Source organism: Myotis yumanensis, unplaced genomic scaffold (genome assembly GCF_028538775.1).
Source record: "Myotis yumanensis isolate MYYU_CA2020_CCGP unplaced genomic scaffold, mMyoYum1.0.hap1 SCAF_9, whole genome shotgun sequence".
Lineage (NCBI taxonomy): Eukaryota > Metazoa > Chordata > Mammalia > Chiroptera > Vespertilionidae > Myotis > Myotis yumanensis.
Window position 1 is genome coordinate 22150141 of NW_027223760.1, and position 17091 is coordinate 22167231.

The 17091-nt window shown below is 43.8% G+C and overlaps 1 protein-coding gene across 1 annotated transcript in view; it reads right to left on the minus strand.

The window, feature by feature from the left end:
• RBM28 (RNA binding motif protein 28) overlaps positions 1-16605 on the minus strand; it is a 32073-nt gene extending 15468 nt beyond the window's left edge. Inside the window, exons 1-10 of the mRNA XM_070423848.1 lie at positions 16413-16605; positions 14084-14242; positions 13691-13785; positions 13236-13311; positions 12664-12756; positions 11653-11724; positions 10423-10621; positions 10113-10255; positions 8616-8688; positions 2765-2874 (exon numbers count right to left, since the gene is read on the minus strand). Of these exons, the coding sequence (XP_070279949.1) occupies positions 2765-2874; positions 8616-8688; positions 10113-10255; positions 10423-10621; positions 11653-11724; positions 12664-12756; positions 13236-13311; positions 13691-13785; positions 14084-14242; positions 16413-16530 (1138 nt within the window). The 5' untranslated portion in view covers positions 16531-16605. The remainder of the gene's footprint in view (positions 1-2764; positions 2875-8615; positions 8689-10112; positions 10256-10422; positions 10622-11652; positions 11725-12663; positions 12757-13235; positions 13312-13690; positions 13786-14083; positions 14243-16412) is intronic.
• Between the last annotated feature and the right edge of the window lie 486 nt (positions 16606-17091).

The window sequence follows — 17091 nt, forward strand, 5'->3', positions numbered from 1 at the left end:
TTCACTCACATCTCTATTTATAGCCCCATTCAGACGGCATCGTCACAAAAAGACTAGGTGCTTGAGGAATAAGGGCCATGTTTCTTGACTGTTCCCATATCCCTAGCACTACCATAATGCCCAGCATTAATAAATACTCCATATGAAGAAACAAATACAGAAATATGGGGAGGAGCCCTGGCCGGTTTGGCTCAGTGGATAGAGCGTCGACCTGCGGACTCAAGGGTCCCAGGTTCGATTCCGGTCAAGGGCATGTACCTTGGTTGTGGGCACATCCCCAGTAGGGGGTGTGCAGGAGGCAGCTGATCGATGTTTCTCTCTCATTGATGTTTCTGACTATCTATTCCTCTCCCCTCCTCTCTGTAAAAAATCAATAAAATATATGAGAAAAAAAAAATATGGGGAGGAAATGTTTCTAATAGGCAGACTATTCTATTTGTCCAATATGAAAAAAATGGGTATTTCTCTCTGAATAGGTAGGGATTTTAACATTGGAATTTCCAGGGTCAGTACTGAATTCAGTCTTAACACTTCCCTAAAAGTCTGCAGATAATATTCAGCTCTTCCAGGCAGTGAAATGGCTTGCTGACAGGGATAAACTGGAGGAGGAGGCCAAGGCTGTATGAGTGAGTAGGTAGAAAAAGCGCCAGAAAAATTTAATTATGAGCTAGGAAAAGACATGCACTAAGAAAAAATAATGAAAACTATACTTAAGATCATTAACTCTCAACTAAAATTAACAGACCAAGGTAGAAATTGAAGCAAGTCAACTGTAGACTACATTCTGAAAATATCAACCCAATACAGCACACACTCAAAAAGGGACAAAAGACATCACACTAAAGCAATATCTTACCATACTTGAAATATTCTATGCAATTCCAGTTGCCCATTTTTAAAAAACATACTGGAAATGGAGAAGTATAATTGAATATCAGAGCTTAAGGCACCTTAAGTGATTACTCTAGTTGAACACACTAATTTTACAGATAAGAAACGAAAGCCCACAGTGGTTAAATGATTTGCCATAAATTACCCAGCAGGGCTATGGTTTAGCTGGGATTAGATCCCTAATCTCCAGGAAGCAGTTCCATTTTCCTTCCATCATAAGGCCTTATGTACATCTTTTTTAGCCAAAACCCAAAAATGCTCAGATCTCATCAGTTTGGAAAATAAGATGATTTAAAAAGTAGGTTAGCAATCCATGGATAGGCTCCAGGGAACCCACAAACTCTCAGAAGTGGCCTTTTTCTGAGGAGATGGTTCATAGCTTTTGGTAGAATGCAAAGGAATCAAGAATCAGAATGAATTAAGAATTCACTGCCCATCCAGTGTGGCTGTTATTGAGCATTGACTTATGAACCAGGAGGTCACGGTTCACATGCCCGGTTGCAGGCTCAATCCCCAGTAGGGGGCGTGCAGGAGGAAGCTGATTGATGATTCTCTCTCATCATTGATGTTTCTATCTCTCTCTCCCTCTCCCTTTTTTTCTGAAATCAATAATATCTATCTATCTATCTATATATATTTTTCAAATGCCCTAGCCAGTTTTTCTCAGTGGTTAGAGCACTAGCCCTCGGACCAAAGGGTCATGGGTTCGATTCCAATCAAGGGCATGTCCCTCGTTTGTGGGTTCAATACTCAGCCCTGTTCTGGATGTGTGCAGGAGGCAACCAACCAATCTTTCTCACTCTCTCTCTTTCTTTTCTCCTCCCTCCCTCTCCCTTCCCTTCTACTCTGTCTAAAAATCAATGGAAAAAATCCTCAGGTGAGAATTAAAAAGAAAAAAAAAGAGAGAGCCCTAGCCAGAAAGAGCCCTGGCCCATGGAATAAAGGGTCCAGGGTTCCAATCTAGTCAATGACATGTACCTTGGTTGCAGGCCCTGGTTGGGGCATGTGCAGGAGGCAACCAATCCATGTATCTCTCATATCGATGTTTCTCTCTCTCTGTCTCTCCCCCTCTCTTTAAGAATCAATGGAGCCCTAGCCGGTTTGACTCAGTGGACAGAGTGTTGGCCTGTGGACTGAAGGGTCCCAGGTTCAATTCTGGCCAAGGGCACATGCCCGGGTTGCAGGCTCAATCCCCAGTGTGGGGCAGCAGAAGGCAGCCAATCAATGATTCTCTCTCACCATTGATGTTTCTCTCTCTCTCTCTCCCTTTCTCTATGAAATCAATAAAAATATATTTTAAAAAATCAATGCAAAAATATCCTTGGGTGAGGAGTAACAACAAAAACCACATAAAAAAAGAATTGCTTTAGGAGAATGACTGCAATTGATGAAATCAAAAATTATGAAAAGTAATATACTGAAATGAGGAATGGTCAACCCTGGAAACTCAAATAAATAGCTTTAGAAAAAAAAATCTATGGCAGAACCCTTCTTACATAGTTTTCTTTCTTTCTGTTACCACTGTGACAAAGTTTCTATCATCTTCCATCTCTAAGAAACGCAACTAAAAAGATCCCAGTAATGTCAAGCAATGTGGAATAATTAATACCCATGAGATGTTATCACATTTGAAATTCAAAGAACAACAAATGGAATTCATTACCCTAAAGTAAATAAGGGCTTAAAAAGCTTAGACAAAATTATGGCTGGCAGGTGCATGAAATATGCTGCATGAATTTGACCTCAAGGAGGACAACCTCAGAATGTCTTTGGTGCTTCTATGGACCACGGAAACTTGGGCTGAATGTGAAGCCCTCAGTGCCCATGGCAGTAGTTTCACTCTTCTAGGGCCTGACCAGCTGACAACAAATACCTTTAGAATGCTCTGTGTCTGGATGTAAGACAATGCAGACATATTTAAGATCTCCAAATTGCTGGAGGAGCTCCCCAAGTTCTTCTTCCTCTGAGTCAAAGGACAGGTTTCTATGGAAGACAATTAGATCACAAGAAAGGTCAATTACAAAAGATCCCATGTTCTGGTTACAAAATGAGTGAGTTAGACACCAACTGGAGTGGTTCCCTTGCTCAAGACCACTCTGCCTTGTTCAGGAATAGCACCAATAGGGGAGACCTCCAATGGCCAGGTTTCTGATATGTGACTCTGCCCCTTGACCTTCCTCTGTCAATCAGATTCTCTCTCCAGGAATTTAAAACTTGAACAGAGTTATACAAAGACCAGAAGTTGTAGATGCAGATTCACTTCAAAACAGCAGTGTCCCACCCAAAGGAAACTTATGTCTTGATCTGGGTGGTGGTTACATGGATACATGTATACATTCATATATGTAAATATACATATGTAAATGTATATGAGCATATAAATGTTTTGCCAAACCTTGTATATAAATATGAAAAATTTCACTAAGTTGTACATTTACATTAATACATCCTACAGAATTTGTTACACCTTAAGAAGTTAAAAAAATAGCCCTAGCCAGTTTGGCTCAGTGGATAGAGTGTCGGCCTGTGGACTGAAAGATCCTGGGTTCAATTCCTGGTCAGGGCACATACCTGGGTTGCGGACTCAATCCCCAGTAGGGGTTGTGCAGGAGGCAGCCAATCAATGACTCTCTCTCATCATTGATGTTTCTCTCTCTCTCTCCCTCTCCCTTCCTCTCTGAAATCAGTAAAAATATATTTTTTAAAAAAAGAAGTTAAAGAAATAGTGGGGCGTCCTCAGAGAAAAGACCCACTGCCACCTGCAGCAGACGTCCCAGAACTGTCCAGAGTTTCATCCCATTCTTAAGGTTTGCTCTTTGACAACTACCGTTCTGTGAGCCAACCTAACATTTATCCAACAAACCTGCTTTTTCAATAAACTGGCCAAAATTACTTTCCCTGATTACAAACAAAACACTCAAATGTGTGTCTCTCTCTCTCTGATTAGCCATTTTCTTCTCTGTGTTGCTGTGAAATCTTGGTTTCAGTTAAAATTTTATAGAAGTCAGAAAATCCTTTAAGTGAAGAGATTAGAGAGTACAAATTGGTAGTTACAAAACAGTCATGGGGATGTAAAGTACAGCATAGGGATAACAGTCAATAATATTGTAAGCCCTAACCAGTTTGGCTCAGTGGATGGAGCGTCGGCCTGCAGACTGAAGGGTCCCAGGTTCGATTCCGGTCAAGGGCACATGCCCAGGTTGCGGGCTCAATCCCCAGTAGAGGGCATGCAGGAGGCAGCCAATCAATGATTCTCTCTCATTATTGATGTTTCTATCGCTCTCTCCCTTTCCCTTTCTCTCTGAAATCAATAAAAACGTATTTTTTAAAATAAATAAATATAAATAATATTGTAATAACTATTTATGGTGCCAGGTGGGTACTACATTTATCTGGAGGATAACTTCGTAAATTACATAACTGTCTAATCACTATGCTGTACACCTGAAACTACCTGTAATATAAAATATTGAATGTCAACTGTTAAAAAATAAAAAAAGAATTAAGAAATTTTTCATAAAAAAGAAAATCCTTCCAAATAACTCAAAAACAAACATGGTAAAGTTTTGTGGCTAAGTGCAAAAACCAAAACTACGTATTTCTCTCCATGGGATTAAAAAATGTTGGAAGGAGATTTTGTTCTACTAAATTTCAACACAGTGTAGAGTCCTCACTTCCCCAGCTATGCACAACCTTCCAGGGGTAAGAAAAAGTCCCAAATAAAAATCTACAATTTTGACCCTGGCTGGTGTGGCTCAGATGGTTGAGCATCATCTTATGCACTGCAATGGTTTGGTTTCCGGTTGGATTCCTGGTCAGGGCACATGCACTGGTTTTGGGCTCAATCCCCAGTAGGTGGCATGCAGGAGGCAGCTGATCAATGTTTCACTCTCACATCAATGTTTCTCTCTCTCCCTTCCTCTCTCTCTAAAAGAGCAATAAAAAAATATTTAAAATAAATATCTACAGTTTTACTTCTCTTAAACTCAGTTAACCCCATAAATGATTCTATCTTATGGAGTAACTGAGGTTAAAAAAAAAAAAATGTTTGGGCCCAGCAGGTATGGTACAGTGGTTGAGCATCAACCCATGAACCAGATCACAGTTCCATTCCCAATCAAGGCACATGCCTGGGTTTTGGGCTCAATCCTCAGTAGGGGGCGTGCAGGAGGCAGCCAATCAATGATTCTCACTCATCATTGATGTTTCTATCCCTCTCCCTTCCTCTCTCTGAAATCAATTAAAATAAATAAATGTATAAAAAAAAAAAAAAGTTCTGCAATAAGACACGTCCTAGCTACATTACTTCTACTAATATGCCTCATCGTGTACATAGTTTTCTTTCTTTCATCCCTTTATCTTCCTAAGTTCTTTGTTAATTTAAATGATGTATAAACGGTATACTTGGTATTGAGATCACAGGCTTCTAAGCGTGATGTTTCTTCCTTCCTGTTAAAATCCTCTGAGAGTACAAAATTATTTATATGGCAATTCCATATAACACAGTAAAAAGAAGTTATGGAGAGAGATGCTGTAAAGAAAAAATGGGTTATAGCACAGCATGCATAGGCTAAACTCATCTTTGTAAATATTTATGATGATGTGGGCATGTGTGTGGGTGTTCTCTGAGTAGTGATTAAGGTTAATGTTTTTGTGTCTTTTTGCACATTTATTTCCTAAATTTCCTACACTAAACATAAATTACTTATATAATAAAAACAATCTCAGAAGATTGTGCAAGAGGATAAAATACACATCTACCTGGTATATATCTACACTAATAAAAGAGAAACATGGTAATTGGCGTACGACCGCTACCCTTCCCATTGGCTAATCAGCGTATCCTTATGCAAATTAACTGTCAGCCAAGATGGCGGCCGGCAGCCAGGCAGCTGGAAGCGAACATGAGGCTTGCTTGCTGCAGGGACTGCAGACTCCAACTCTCAGCCGACAGTTTGAAACTTTGTAACAAATATAGCCGGCTGGGATCTCAGAGCTGAAGTTATACATTGTTTCGATTATAGCACGGCAAACAAACCAGCAGCGGAGGCCTCAGAGCTAGAGCCAGAGCTAAAGCTGGCCCAAAAGAAAAAAAAAAGAAAAAAGGAGCGGTTGGGAGATTCGGTCAATCGCCAGCCTGAAGGCAGCCCTCAGCCCCTCACCCAGACTGGCCAGGCACCCCAGTGGGGACCCCCACCCTCATCCAGGACACCCTTCAGGGCAAACCAGCCGGCCCCCAGGCCTCTATCCTATATAGTAAAAGGGTAATATGCCTCCCGGCACCGGGATCAGTGGAGCCGGGAGGCCTCCTGGCACCGGATCAGCGTGACAGGGGGCAGCGCCCAAACCCCCTGATCGCCCTGTGGCTCTGTGTGTGACAGGGGGCGGCGTCCCAACCCCCTGATCCGCCCTGCTCTGTGTGTGACAGTGGCGGCGCCCCAACCCCCTGATCCTCCCTGCTCTGTGTGTGACAGGGGGCAGTGCCCTAACTCCCCTATCGGCCCTACTCTGTGCGTGACAGGGGGGAGCTCCCCAACCTCCTAATGGGCCCTGCTCTGTGCATGACAGGGGGGAGCTCCCCAACCCCCTGATGGGCCCTGCTCTGTGCGTGACAGGGTACGGAGCCCCAACCCCCCTGATGGGCCCTGCTCTGTGCGTGACAGGGGGCAGCGCCCCAACCCCCTGATTGGCCCTGCTCTGTGCGTGACAGTGGGTGGCACCGCAACCTCCCCATCAACCCTGCCTTGAGTGTGACAGGGGGCGGTGCCCCAACTCCCAATCGGCCCTACCCTGAGCGTGACCAGGGGCTGCACCTAGGGATTGGGCCTGCCCTCTGCCACCCGGGGGCAGGCCTAAGCCAGCAGGTCGTTATCTCCCGAGGGGTCCCAGACTGTGAGAGGGCACAGGCCAGGCTGAGGGACCCCCCCTTTCCCCCCCCCCCCCCCCAGTGCACAAATTTTTGTGCACCGGGCCTCTAGTATATATATAAAACCCTAATATGCAAATAGACCAAACTGCAGAACCGAACAACCGTACACTGACCACCAGGGGGCACACACAGAACAAGGCGGGCGTTGGCAGCAGTGGGATGGTGGAGCAGGTGAGGGGAGGCACCAGACCTAGGCAGGATGCTGGTCACTGTCATCGGGGCGAGCCTCTGGTGGTTACTGAAAATTCTTTGCTCCTGCACGCCACGGTCCCACCAAGCGCTTACACCTGCCGCCGGCACCAGCCCCGCTTGCACCCGCTGTTGCCGCCTGAGCCGCCGCTCGCACCTGCTGCTGGCGCCCAGCGCTGGTCCCAATCACTCAACGCCGTCAGTGGGTATGAGCAGCGGCTGCTGGCCCCAATTGCCTCTCAGGGCTTTCTCCACTGCCCCCTGCTCCTGAAGGGCGACTGGGGCAGCAGCTGCCACTCGCACCTGCTGACGGCACCAGCACCGTCAGCTTGTGGGAGCAGCGGTGGTGGGAGTGAGGTCGCGGCAGGAGGGGCTGGGGAAGGGGGGAGCACGGAGGATGGGCTGAGACCCGCCCCTGTGCCCACCACAGCCTCGCGGCCCACAGTTCCTTTCAAGGTGCACCAATTCATGCACTGGGCCCCTAGTCTCTCAAATAAGATTCAAATGGCCCCGCACATTGGTGCTTAAGAAAGAAAGCATATTAGAGGTGTGCTAAAGATATCCCAACCTTCTGAAAATGCCAATCTATTGCAGTCAGGACTAAAATAGCAATGGGAACATGAAATAAAACCCATCTCCACCCAACTCTCTCCCTCAGTTTCCCTAGAAGCAGATGGGATGCCTTACTTTATTACGGACACTACTTTAGAAGTTAGGCATGAAGAAAGAAATTGTTTGAGGTAAGTGGTGTCACCCCTCTCTAACACTCCCTTTAAAAGAAAGGCCAGCAGTGCCCGGCTGGTGTGGCTCACTGTTTGAGCACTGACCTATGAACAAGGAGGTCACAGTTTGGCTCCCAGTTTGGGTACATGCCCAGGTCTTGAGCTCGATCCCCAGTAGGGGGCATGCAGAAGGCAGCCAATCAATGATTCTCTCTCATCATTGATGTTTCTATTTCTCTCTCCCTCTCCCTTCCTCTGTGAAATCAATAAAAATGTATTAAAAAACAAAAAAACTAAAACAAAGGCCAGCAAGTAGGATATCTCTCATAGTTGAAGAATTGATTTGTTCCAAATGATGCCACCCCAATTACAAAGAATGAAATCTAAATAAGGCCCTAGCTGGTTTGGCTCGGTGGATAGAGTGTCAACCTGCAGACTGGAGGGTCACAGGTTCGAGTCCGGTCAAGGGTATATGCCTGGGTTGCTGGCTCGATCCCTAGTGGGGGGCATGCAGGAGGCAGCCAATCAATGATTCTCTCTCATCACTGGTGTTTTTTCTATCTCTCTCTCCCTCCCTTTCTGAAATCAATGGGAAAAAAATGTCTAAAAATAAAAAAATAACTAAGGACAACATATGATAACCTCTGCATAAATACTTCTGTATATGGTTCTGATTCTATGTTTCTCATTGTTTGCTATGCTCCTAGAGCCAGATGTGCTAATGGTCTTAGAGGCATCAAACTTCTGGTCTACTTAATAGAACTAGTACAAAAAAGTAAAGAGGAAAAAAGGAGAAGAGAAAAGAAAGGGAGGGAGAGAGGGAGGTAAGAGAAACCTATGACAGCAACACAAATAGAGCAGTTCTTAAAAGTAAAAAGGCATACCTTATGAAAACAGTTTTCCCTTCATTCACATCAGAGGGTAATTTCCTCTTCTTTTTCTTTGAGCCTTGTACATCTAAAGTAAACAAACAAACAAACAAAAAACAATCTGAAAAATACTAGTGTAAGCCATACAACAAAGGGCTAACTTCTTAAATATATAGATATTGCATAAATCAATAAGGAAAAAATCAATTTAAAATGAACAAAGGATATGCAAATATATACATGAAAAGTTTGTCAAGCTCACTCATAATTAAAGAAAAACAGCACAAGAAATTAGATACAATTTTTTACCAACAGATTGGCAAAAACCGAAAAGACAGATAAAATCCAATGTAGTAAGGATATGGGGAAAAAATAGAGTCCCATAAGCTACTGTGAAAATGTAAACTTTTTAGAAATATAAAACATAGAACACTTAAAAAAATAACACATATTCACACATATAATGTACACTATATTGTATATGTGTATGTTTTTACCCATAAAGGTATTAATTACCTTTAGCTATACCAGAAACATATAACATTGGTTGTCTCTGGGGAAGGGTCCTATGTGGCTGAGAATCTGGGTATAAGGGAGACTCACTGTTTATTTCTAAGAATAGATATACATGCTTATATATGCACACAAAATTTCTAGAAAGATACAAAAGAAACAACAGTGATTACTTTGGGGGACCTTGAGGGATTGGTGAGGAACTTTTACTTTCTATGCAATACTCTGCTGCAGTATATTTCTTATTAATGTTCTCTCATTATTATGTATTAGTCCCATTTTTTCAAGTGAAAGAAAGGCAATAGACAGTTGAATCTGGTTGTAGAATGCAAGGTCTCATAGTCCCTTCAGTATAAAAGTTTCTTTGATTCTAAGGTATTGACCATTCTCTCCTCATGAAAAAAGCTTTTTCCTTCAGATTTCTTATATGGTCCAACCGGCATGCCAGCCTTACAGAAAAGGAAGCAGAAGGGAGCGACCTGATAAGTAAACAAGAACCTCCATCCAGACAAATTAAAGGACCAGTTATTGGCCACTCCTCATTCTGTAATGACCTACTTCCCTCAATAAATGCTTTGAGTTTACCCAACATTCCTGATAAACATAGCAACAGCATTTGGTTACAGTTTTACAAAATGCCCCAAGAAATCCTTTATCCCCTTCTCAACTCAAAAGAGTTGTTTAAAATCCACCGTGGTCTTAGATGCAATATCCTGTTTATCCAATTTTCATTCGGGGCTGGATAATTAGAAAGATAATCAAGAGAGAGAGGTAGTGCCTCAGAGTTAAGCTACGTTTTAAATTCCCTAGGAATCTTAACCCTCAAACACCACTCCAAACTCATTTAAAAAACAAAACCAAAATAATGCAAAGTTTTCATCTTCAGCGTTTTAACATAAATTTGACAAAACACCTTAGGGTCCTATTTAAAGAGGCCTGCACTGCACTGCCTATGCACATTTCTCAGTAGTAATTTAAATTTGAAAATCCCAGGCAAACCTTCATCCTCCTGCTCTTCCGTGTGGGTGTCACTCTGAGCCACGTCCTCTTCACTATCAACACTATCACCGTCCTCCAGGCCGCTGTCCTCATCGGAATGGTCCTCTTCACTGCTTTCTGAGGGCACTGGTCTCTTGACTGCTCTGCAATGGCACAGTTTAGAACTAAGGACCTGGGCGGACAGAGGGGGCTATCCAACTCTATTACACATGTCAATTCCCAATGGTGGGGACAGGAAAAGCCCGTTTTTCCCCGACAGAGACCATCCTGAATTTTCCACTGTTGTCTCAGAACAAGCTAAGCGGCTTACCTCTTGTGAATTTGCACACGCTTGGTCACCTTTGATTCTTTATTCTTCTCCTCCTCTTCATCATCACCATCATCACCATCTTCATCATCATCCTCTTCCATATCACCATCATCATCCTCTTCCTCTCTCATAACCTCTTCTCTCCTGCCATTCACTTTATCTAGTTTCTGATGTTTAGGTTCAGGTTGCTTCTCCTCACCTAAACAAGGAAGTAAAGAAAGTTAGAAATTAATTCAGTATCTAAAATAAGGTTATTTTAAGAGTAAATAATACCATCAAGTTCCTAGTTCCTTTAGTTTTACAGAATCTCATGTATTTTTCTTATTGTATGAAGTATGAAGAAAAAAAAAAAAAAAAAGCTCATCACTGAGATTCCCTTGGAGGCTGTCACATTCATTCATCAAAAGCCTGAAGGTTACCTGGCTCAGAATGAGAGAAGCAGCAACTGAGCCTTCACAAACAGCCCACCATCCTGCACCACAGCCAGCACAATGCATGGTTCACTCCAACCATGAACTTTAATCTCGGCGAGCTCTGGGTAGCCTGAAAGCCAACTGTTTTCTAAGTAAAACACAAGTTTTAACTTTCCCTATTCTTACTTACGGCAATGTTCCAATCATTTCTTACTATGAAAAGCTGAGAAAGGGCAGCAAGTAGAGGGAACAATGAACTCAGACCCACCCCTCACTCCACACCCAGGAGTGGGCTTAGACTCAAAAGATCCTATGTTTTGGACCCCAGCTGGTTTGGCTCAGTGGATAGAGCGTTGGCCTTCAGGCTGAAGGGTCGAGGGTTCGATTCCAGTAAAGACATGTACATTGGTTGTGGGCTCGATCCCCGCACTGGTCCCTGTGGGAGGCAACCAATTGATGTGAGAGACACTTCGATGTTTCTGTGTTTCTCCCCCTCCCACTCTCTAAAAATCAATGGAAAAATATCTTTGGGTAAGGATTAACAAACAAACAAACAAAAAAAGATCCTATGTTTTGGGACCAGGTCACCAGACAGGACAATATGAATTGACAAACAGCTCTGGGTTTCTGAGCCAGAAGGTATTCAGTTTTTCTTACTACTCAGTCTCATTTTGGGGGCAATCCTGTGCTTTTGGTATCTCCAGCCCAATATTCTCACTGACAAGCAGGTTCCCTTATACATACTTTTATTGTAGAGTTGCTTCCACACTCACCCCAAAACATACAACCCCTCCCTAGCAGCATCACCACATCTTACCTGGGGCAGAGGCAGACTGTGTATTTTTATATTTATCCTTTGCCACAGCCCAATCCACAGCTACTGTCCGACCTGTCAGACAGAAAAGAAACATCTTTTTAACACTTCTATCTCCTATAAATGGGTTCTTATTCATCAAAGAATAGTGGTCCTAAAATAAAACTCCTAATAACTGTCTATTCTTTTTAAACCTTAACATTTCTTTTACCAATGAACATAAATTCTGCCTTCCTACACAGCCACCACACCTGGAATAAGATATAATTTAAAAAAATAATTAGAACATTGCTTCCAGTTAGACCAACAAGTTTCCAGTTAGCAAGAAGCAAAACAGCCTGGCCAGTTTGGCTCAATGGATAGAGCATCGGTCTGCTGACTGAAAGGTCCCGGGTTCGATTCCGGTCAAGGGCACATGCCCAGGTTGCAGGCTCAATCCCCAGAAGGGGGTGTGCAGGAGGTAACCAATCAATGATCCTCTCTCATCACTAATGTTTCTATCTCTCCCTCTCCCTTCCTCTCTGAAATCAATAACAATATCTTTTTTTTAAAAAAAGAAGAAAGGCATTTTAGAATAATTTGCATCATACTCAGAAGGTAGGAAATCTCTAAGCCAATCCTTCTTTACTACCTGGTAAATCAATACCCAGAGTAGCCTCATGGTCAACTTACTAGCCCACAGATGCTGAATAATGCTTATAACCAAGAGGGAAAAACCTACAAATCTCATAACCCCTAGACAACAATCTGCATCCATCAGTGATTATGTCAGGGACATCTTTTTATTAGGGATTTAAAAGAACACTCATTACCAAATAAAAAAGAGAATAATGACATAGGTTCTTTTGAGTTAAGGTCAAATGTTAGGAATATTTCACCAAAATGGCTTCTATATTAGCAGTGAGACTCTCAACAATGCAAATACCTTTTGAAGATGTAGCAAGTGGGTTACTATGCTAATTCACCCAAACACCAGAAATATCTAGGTCAATGGTATGGGTACAGAAAACTTACCCTTTATCTCTTTCATGTTCATGCTTTTAAGAGCTTTTCCTGCTTCTAGGAGGTTTTTGAACTGAACAAAAGCAAAACCACGCATCTTTCCATCTGTGTGCAAATGTACAAAAATGTTAGAAGCAGCAGGTGGAAAGCCAACAAACCCAAGAATATATAGCTAGAATATATAGCCCAAATCCTGCCAACCAGCCAGCCCCTTGCCCAAAACTTATGTCCTCCTATTGAGTATACCCTGACTTGGGCTTGGAGCAATGCATTTTCTCAAACTGTAACTTGTCTTCTAAAACTAATTTTGGTCTAACTAAAACTAGTTCTGATCTACTAAAAATCTAACTAGTTCAGGGAATACCTAAACTAAAAATACCTAACTTAAATACTCATGTAAAGCACTATTACATAAGTTTTTATTACTGTGCCTAATACTTCATACATATCTAGGGCTCACAAAGAATATGACACGAACCTTGCATTTCTAGTTCTAATGGTGCTTAATTCAAGGGTAATATAGAAAAAGACCATTATGTTAAATAATATTAATCTAATCCATACCAATGAAGGTTTGCTACTACCTGGCTTCCTAGGGATGTTAACTTCTAGGACGGCTCCATATTGAGCAAATGTGGTCTTCAAGTCATCTTCTGAACACTGAAGACAAAAGTAAAGAAAGAAAAAGAGAGATTATCTCAGCAAGTAAACATGAAACATTAATTACTAGATTAGTTCATTAGGAAGAACCTGAATATTTATACTCCTTTTTTACTTTTGAAACTAGGACAAACATTTCTAAATAGAAGACATCTTGCTCTGTATCTGGGAAGCAAAAAGGACAAATATCAAAGAGCTTTTCCTCTCTACCCTTTCTCAGGAAACATCTTCCCTTATTGTCTTAAGTCCTTGTTTATACAGGCCCATTTTCTGAATTCAACAAGGTTAAGGTTCATTCCCAATTTACCACTGGGTGAGGAGTTCCACCCGTGACCAACAGCTTTCAGAATAGGCAGTGTTAGTGTTCTCTGTCACTCACCTTAAAGCTCAGATTCCGGATAATTAATCTGGCTTTCTTATCTGCCACTTTGGCCTTTTTAGGCTTCTGTTCCTTCTTTGGGGACTCTGAATTTTCTAAAAACAATAAGAGAGAATGGATTAAGTGTGCTGCAAAACCACCCATCTTGAGGCCCAGGACAGCATAGGAAAAAAGCTACTAGCAACAGATGGCATTTACCACGGGGGCTGGTATGACAACACCCAAGACCACAGATTTCCCAGACTTAGAAGTTAACAAAATACATTGGATAATTTAGGATATAAAAATGAAATTCAGGAAGCTCTAAATTTAGGAGATTCCCGAACCCTCATCCTGCCATTCCACTTCCTCTTCACCCTGGAAGAAAACTCCCTTCAGTTACTAGAAACTCACCATTTCCCCCCTTTTCCTTGGACTTGTTCCTCAGTTTCTTCTTGGCAACACTCACATTGATCTTGCAGCCTTCAAAAGTGGTAATCTCCTTGAGGGCCCTCTGAACATCTTCCCGCATAGAGAAAGTGACATAGCCGAAGCCTCGACATGCCTTACTCCCTGAACAGTAAGGAGGAGAGATCATCATCAGTCAAGAGCCCTAAACCAGCCACCTAGAGAGACAGACTGATGACTTAGAAGGGAACTAAACTAAACGTATGTTCTGGGTAACATCAGGTGCCTGTCTTGAGTATCCCTAAAGTCTAGGTAAGAGGAAGGAATGCTTCTACAATTAAAACCCTTGCAATTCACCCTCATTCTAATACATGCCACCGCTCCCTCACAGTGATGTGATGAGCATCAGACAGAATGTGAAGCATACAGCAGTACTCCACAGGTCAGTAAATGTGTCCAGTGGCTCAAGCCAAAACCCTTGGACTCAGACTTGACTCTTTGACCCCTCTTTTTCTCATACCCCACATCTGATCCATCAGCAAATCCTCTCAGCTTTACCTTAAAAAATATCCATATTCTGCCTTAGCCAGTTTGGCTCAGCAGATAGAGCATCAACCTGCGGACTGAAGGGTCCCAGGTTTGATTCCAGTCAAAGTCACATACTGGGTTGTGGGCTCCACACCCAGGGGGGAAGGGGGGTCGTGCAGGAGGCAGCCAATCAATGATTCTCTTTTACCATTGATGTTTCTATCTCTCTCTCCCTCTCCCTTCCTCTCTGAAATCAATTAAAATACATTAATATATATACTAGAAGCCCATTGCACGAAAATTCGCGCAATAGGCATTCCTTCCCCTAGCTGCCGGCACTGGTTTTCCTCCAGCACCTGGGACCCAGGCCTTTGGTCCAGCCGCAGCAGAGAAGCCAAGCCTCTTCAGTCTTCAGTCCAGCCAGCTGGAACCTTCAGTCTTCAATCTGCACCTGCATATGCAAATTAACTGCCATCTTTGTTGGGTCAATTTGCATACTCATTGATTGGCTGGTGGGCTTAGCGGAGTGACACCAATTTGCATGTTTCTCTTTTATTAGTGTAGATATATATATATATATATATAATCTCCATATTCCAATCACTTTTTACCACCCATGGCTATCATCCTCGTCCAACACCATCGTCTCTCGCCTGGATTGTTGCAAGAGGTCTCCCTACTTCTGTTCTATTCTCCAACAGCTACTCTCAACACAACAGCCTGACAGAATCTTTCAAAATGTAAGCCAGATCATACTTACTGCTCCCTGCTCAAAACCAGTAGTTTCCCATCTCAGGGAGAAGCCAAAGTCCTTGCCATGGCCTATGAGCTTCTACATAATCTGGGAACCCAGATTTCCTCTCCTAATTCCTTCCTTTCACTCCACTCGTCACCCAGGGCTCCATGCTATTCCTCCAATACACCAGGCACAGTCCTCCTCAGTGTCCTTGAGCTTGAAGTTTCCTCTGCCTAGACGGCTCCTCTCCCCTGACAGACACGTTCACTCTCCCCTCCAGGCCTTCCCTGGCTACTCGATCTGTAACCAGCACTACTCTACGCCCCTTACACATCCACACACACACCCACACACTCCCTATCCTACTTCCCGGATATTTACCACCATTATAATATTTACCACCATTATCACTATATATTTTGCTTATTTGTTTGTTGGCTGTCTTCCCATCTTGAAGGCTGTGTGCACTGACATATCCCCAGGACCTACAACATGCCTGGCCCTTAGTAGGCATCCAATAAATATGAAATGAGTAACATGACGGTTGAGAGCTGGGGGGGGGGGGGGGGGGGGTGTCTGGCGATGAAATTCTGGGTCCACTACTCACCAGCTGTACAAACTTAAGCTGAAGTTACCAACTCCCAGTCTAGGCCCTAGATGCCTCGTCAATAACATGGGGTTAAGAGTCTCCACCGAATAAGAATGCTGAGAAGATTAAATGAGGTAACCGTGTGCAACTCAGCACCGTACCGGGCGATGGCTGACTCTCAGTAAGCCTTAGCGATGCTTTCTTGGAAGGTCGCTATCGGCACCGTCACCCAATGAGATATGGTACATGAGCGGGCCTCCTAACCGGAAAGCGCTACCTGAACTTCGGGGAATGCTTTGACTGTCAGAATCAGACCCCTAGGGACTCATTTAGGACAGAGTCCGTTTGAAAAAGAAACTCAATCCCCAGACCCTTCTCTTGGGGCGGGCAGAGAGCGCGGGCGCGCTGGAGTTTGGGAGGGGTCCTCCCCCCTCCCCGCTCCCAGGAACCCCGGCCCCCGCCGGGACGCCCCGCCCCCTCACCTTTCTCCGTCACCACGAAGCACTGCTTCACCGGCCCCACCTGACTGAACAGCTCCTCCAGCTGCTCGCTGCGGGCCGAGGGCGGGAGGCGGCCCACAAACAGGGTCAGCCCGGCCATGAGGCCCGCGGACCGGCGCGCGAGGCCGTGGAGAATCCCGGCGCACGCGAGTCAAAGCTTCAGCACGCAGACCACGCCGAGCAGCCGGGCGACTCCGGAAGTGCTCTGTACTGAAAAGAGTCCGAAGGAAACGCGGTGAGACGGGGACAAAGGTTCCGGAATGAAAAAAAAAAAGGTGACTCCCGGGGCGGAGCTTCCTGAACCGGGCTCCACCCACCCCCACGTGCGTACCCGAGGCTTCGTCACCTGCAAAGAAATCTCACTCCCAAGAGATGGATCCCAGTTTGCCAGGGCAGGCAGAAGTCGTTTTGCTCGCGACCTCACCCAGGTCTGCCATACAATGGATGTTCAATAAATAGTTTCTGAAGTGCCACCACAGACTCCCAGATTGCGTGTATAAAATGCAGCCAGAGTGCACAGAGACACAGCACATGACAAACATTCAAACAATTCTCCTGTTCTCAGAGGATGGGAGACATCTGTCACACTGTAAAGGATAACTGTGAACTGTGCCTCTGACGATTCACAAATTACAGCTGCTAAAGCACACATAGAAACAGA